The sequence below is a fragment of the Myotis lucifugus genome, unplaced genomic scaffold, assembly GCF_000147115.1.
Source record: "Myotis lucifugus unplaced genomic scaffold, Myoluc2.0 scaffold_77, whole genome shotgun sequence".
Taxonomy (NCBI): domain Eukaryota; kingdom Metazoa; phylum Chordata; class Mammalia; order Chiroptera; family Vespertilionidae; genus Myotis; species Myotis lucifugus.
In genome coordinates this window covers 1792683-1797425 of record NW_005871125.1, presented here as the reverse complement: position 1 = coordinate 1797425, position 4743 = coordinate 1792683, and the positions used below count along the sequence as shown (strand labels likewise).

The following is a 4743-nucleotide window of genomic DNA, read 5'->3' as shown; positions in this document are numbered from 1 at the left end:
CCTGGCGGAGGGTTTCCTCGGTCCCCAGGCCTCTTCCCCGAATGCCCCTACCGGTCCTGGATGAGCCGGGAGTAACTCCGGTTTGGTAACTCTCGCCAGTGCCAGGTTCCTCCACTGCCCACCTGTGGTTGCCAGGCGACCAGACTCTGTCCGCGGCTCAGGAGAGATCTCGCGAGGTTCCTGGAAGCGCCCTCCTCTGTGGCGTGGCGGGGTCCTGCTCCCTGTGACGCCGGGCGGGGTGGGGGTGGTGGCCCTGGACGGGGTCTGAGCGCAGGCAGGCAGCTGGATGAGGCGGCAAGGATCGCTCACACTGGCCTGTTCGTGGCCAGCCTTCCTGCCGGGACAGTTTTTGGCAGGTCGTCATTTCCCTCTCCTGGGTTTTCCTTGCCACCAGTTTTGAACTTTCAGTGCCCCCAACTCACCACCTTTTCCCAATAACAGCCCTTTACTCAAACAAAATCCAAATTCGTTAGGGTGACATTGCGGTCCGTTCATCATGGCCAGCCTCACTGCTTGCCTCTTGCCCTCTAAACTTCAGTATTCCGATCTGGCACTTGGCACGATATGTCTTGTCCTAATAAACTTCACCCTCTTCTCTCCTCGCCTCAAGGTAGCAATAGAACACACTTTTTCCCCTCCTTAATTCTTATTTTCCCTTTTAAGACGGAAGGACTCGGCTTGGGATGAGCGCACATCCTTTCTGAAGCCTTTCTAGGTGCTGGGTCTTGTGAAGTAATTACTGCTTTCTGCCCCCAAACAACTAGGATATATTAAATTCTTTAGCACAGTACTTACCACACTACTGTATGTTTGTTACTTACCCATATCTTTAATAAAATGGTAAATTCTTTTAGAGCAAGGATTGTGTCTTTTATCTCGCTATTCCCGGGATTTGGCAAAGTGCTTTCTAGATTAGCAGCCACTCCATAAGTGTTTGTTAAAATAATTTACACATGAAGGAGACTAAGAACAATAGAAGAAGGAACTGACATTTATAGTGGAAAGACTGGGACTCATTAGGGATATGGTAAAGTGAGCAATCTGGATGTAAGGACAGTGAAAGCTGTATAACAGTGGGTGACAGCTGTGATCTAGGGAGGTGGGGGCACGCTGGAAGAGTTGTCGTTGCTGTTCCTGTAGCAAAGGAGGGCCAGAGGAGATTGTTAGAGTTACAAGGCAGCTTGGAGCCCATGTGGACAGTCCCATTTGCCATTTTGCAGATAAGGAAACTCCCAGGCCTAGAGATAGGAAAGAAATAGGCTGAAGGTCACAACCGAGGTGGCAGAGAGGGAATTTACCCTTGGGCTCCTAATTCTAAGCTCAGGTCCTCTTTCCTTCTATCTCACTGACTGTCACAGTAAGAGTGCCTAGAAAGAGGGACAGAGGGATGGGGACAGGTGACCCCTAACCCATTCAGGACATTGTTGGTAAGTCCAGTTGTAGGCAGTTTTGGCCTGGATTAGTGTGAAGGCAAAGAGAGTGGCAAGAAATGAACAAATTTAGGAGGCATCTTGAAGCAGGATTTAATAGAGAGATTGGATAGGAGAAAGGGAGAGAGAAGATAATTGAAGATAATTCTCAGGTGTTTGTTAGGATAAAGAAACAATACTGGAGAAAAAGGAAAGGTGGCAAGTAACTTGAGGGGAAGTAGATGAGTTTGGTTTGCACATATATGAGACGAGATAGGTTTAATGGTTTCCAGAATAAAACTAATCATTGAACCCAGGAGGCCAAGATAGTAGGGAGGGAGGAAGTAGGTAAAAGAGAAATATAGCAAATCAGTAACTATGCCAACTAGTTTTGATGGAAGAGGGAAGCAAAGCTGGTTAAGGTGTCAGAGAAAGATTCATGAGAAGTGAGATATGTTCTGAGAACAAATAGTAATTCTGTGATTGAGAAACATATAATTTAGATTCACACACTGGAAAGAGTTTAAGGAGGGAGTTACCTAACAGAATAAAAAGCTACAGAAGGATATGAAGAAGTAAAAGTATGGTCAAAATAATATGCCTAAAACACTATGACACAGATCAGATGCCCTTCTTACCTGTTTTGTAGATCATTCCTTTGGGAACAACAGCTTTAGTAATGCATGCAGGGCTGTCTCATTGCTGTTTGTAGCACTCACTGAACCTGCTTCTAACATTACTTTGCTAGAAACATGTTTAGCAATGCCTTATTAAAAATCAGTGCTCTGTTAAATCTTTGTTTTGTAATGATTTTATAAATAATAAAAAGGAGCCTAACCGGTTTGGCTCAGTGGATAGAGCGTCGGCCTGCGGACTGAAGGGTCACAGGTCCGATTCCGGTCAAGGGCATGTGCCTTGGTTGTGGGCACGTCCCCGGTGGGGAGTGTACAGGAGGCAGCTGATCGATGTTTCTCTCTCATTGATGTTTCTGACTCTCTATCCCTCTTCTTTCCTCTCTGTAAAAAATCAATAAAATATATATATATAAAAAAATAATAATAATAAAAAGGAATATGATCTCATTTGTGGTAAAATTATACACACATTTAAATGTCTAAAAAATATATTTATGTCTAAAGTATAGATTTAGATACAGTTATTTACATCCATACCTATACTATATACCAAAATATTTAATAGTGGTTATTTCTTGGGATTATGCTTGTTTATTTCTCTTAATTTAGTAATCATATTTTTAAAAAAATGATAAAATTATATTCTGAAAATCCATTTTTAGATTCTGCTCTTTGTGGAATTGAAAACCTCTTTGTGACTGTTGGTATTTAAAATAGTTTAAAATGGTTGAATTACTAATTAATTTTAAGAGAAAGTATTTTCTCATTAAGATGTGAAATATAATTCCTGTCTAGTGGCACACAGTGTTAAACAATCATCTGCATATTTTCCAATGTGGCAGAAATTTGGCAGACTACAAGAAATACTTGTTTTCAGTGCAACATTTGTAAGTTCAGTGTAAAGTATTCTAAGAGTTACACTTTGACAGATGTTGGGAAATTTGTATTTGTAAAAAAAAAATGGAGTCTTGACAATCATTTTAAAAGGCAGTCTTGGAAGAATTGCTCTAAAAAGCAAATTTAAAAAAGTCTCCACTTGAGTTTCCAAGTAACTTTAGACAGAAACAAACTTTTTATTTTAAAAATTGTTCTATATATTTTTGTATATTTTTTGTATTTCTTCACCTCTAGAGTACTAAGCAAATACTTTAATGATTAGTTATTTTCATTGAGAAATCAACATTTTAAAGGGCCCAGACAAGTATATCATCATATAACTCTATACTGAAAAATTAGCTTTTATTGGCATTAACTCCTCTTTTTGTGTTGACCTTGTAGATTGATAAAATATTAGTATGGTAGGCAGACTTTTTTTTTCAAACTAAGAAAGGCTTTATTTTAAGACAAAACAAACAGGAAAAAGACATCCAAATTCAAGTGAGAGTTCACTGTATTTTTTAAAAGAGAAAGCTGCACTTAGATGTCAGTTAAAACCAGAACCATTGTAGAGATGCCTGCTGTTTGTGGTGACAAAGTTACAACATGTGTTTGTCTGAGAAGTCTTTCTATGGTGGCATAAATGTGGGACTGCATGACAAGAGTGAAGCAATACAAGGTAGAATGGCAAGTGGGTAAATGCTCTAATGTGCTCTTGTTCTGTTTTGGAGAATTAAAGAAAGCAGCAGGTCACCTCACAAAGAACTATATTGTCAAAAAACACTTACAAAAATTGAAAATGGATGTGAGGTTGTTACTAAAGGTATACAGGGAGGTTAGTGGAGAAAAAACACTTGTGTTCTCAAAAACCAGGTTTCACACAATAACAGGCACTAAAACTAGTTGTGTGTGCTTGCAACAGGAGAGAATACTTTTAATAAAGGCTGGTCTTTTTCATGATACGCAGGAAATCTTCCTCATTGACTTCCCCATCTCCATCTCGATCAGCTTCATCAATCATTTCCTTCAGCTCCTCATCAGTGATGTTCTCATCCAACTCATTGGATACACGTTTGAGATTGTCAAATGATATGGTCCCAGTTTCATCATCATCGAAGAGCTTGAAAGCTTTCAGGATGTCTTCTTTGGAATCTTTCTCAAACATTTTTTGAGTCATCACAGTCAAGAAGTCATTGAAATTTATTTTTCCTGTCCCTTCTTGTTGGGGTCCAACCCAGCAGGTCCAGGGATTCCCAAAGGTGTGGACGGAGTCGGTGAAGAAGGAATGACACGGAGACAGCGTTCAGTTGATCAGCAGCCTAGCCAGGTTCTCCAGCCAGGTTCTCTCTTTATTCTCCTGTTACATCTGTATTTATACCATTTGATTTTAATCCTATCCATTCTATTCCAAAGGTTAGGGCATTTGTTATCTCCATTTCAAGGTCACTACTCTATTGTTCTGTTAAGCTACAAGGAAGTAACTGAAGGAGATTATCCTAAGTAAAGATTATATAGCTTAAGCGTGATTGTTCATAGTTAAAGTGATTACCCGCCTGGCACTTAGTTAAGGGGTTTTACTGATTTATTCCCTTCCTTAGTCCTGTTAATCCCTAACTCCAGGGAAAAATCCCCACCTGGGGAAACAACCTTTCTTGGAGAGGTGACCTTGGTTAAAACACATAGCGCTAAGAAGGGGAGCAAACATATTAAGAACAGTATGCCATATACGCCAGGTCCCTTGAAACATATGCTGTGCAGATGTTTCTTCCCTGCAGCGACTGTGTCAAGCAGCAAGGATGGACCGGCTTCTGGCACCTTCTGGG

General features: G+C 40.5%; 1 protein-coding gene across 1 annotated transcript; it reads right to left on the bottom strand.

Moving 5' to 3' along the window:
* Nucleotides 1-3474: 3474 nt before the first annotated feature.
* On the bottom strand, nucleotides 3475-4208 carry LOC102427751 (centrin-1-like; the record flags this gene model as incomplete). The annotated part of the gene is made up of 1 exon (XM_023755433.1): nucleotides 3475-4208. A coding segment is annotated over one exon (354 nt), but the record flags the coding sequence as incomplete, so codon positions are not given.
* Between the last annotated feature and the right edge of the window lie 535 nt (nucleotides 4209-4743).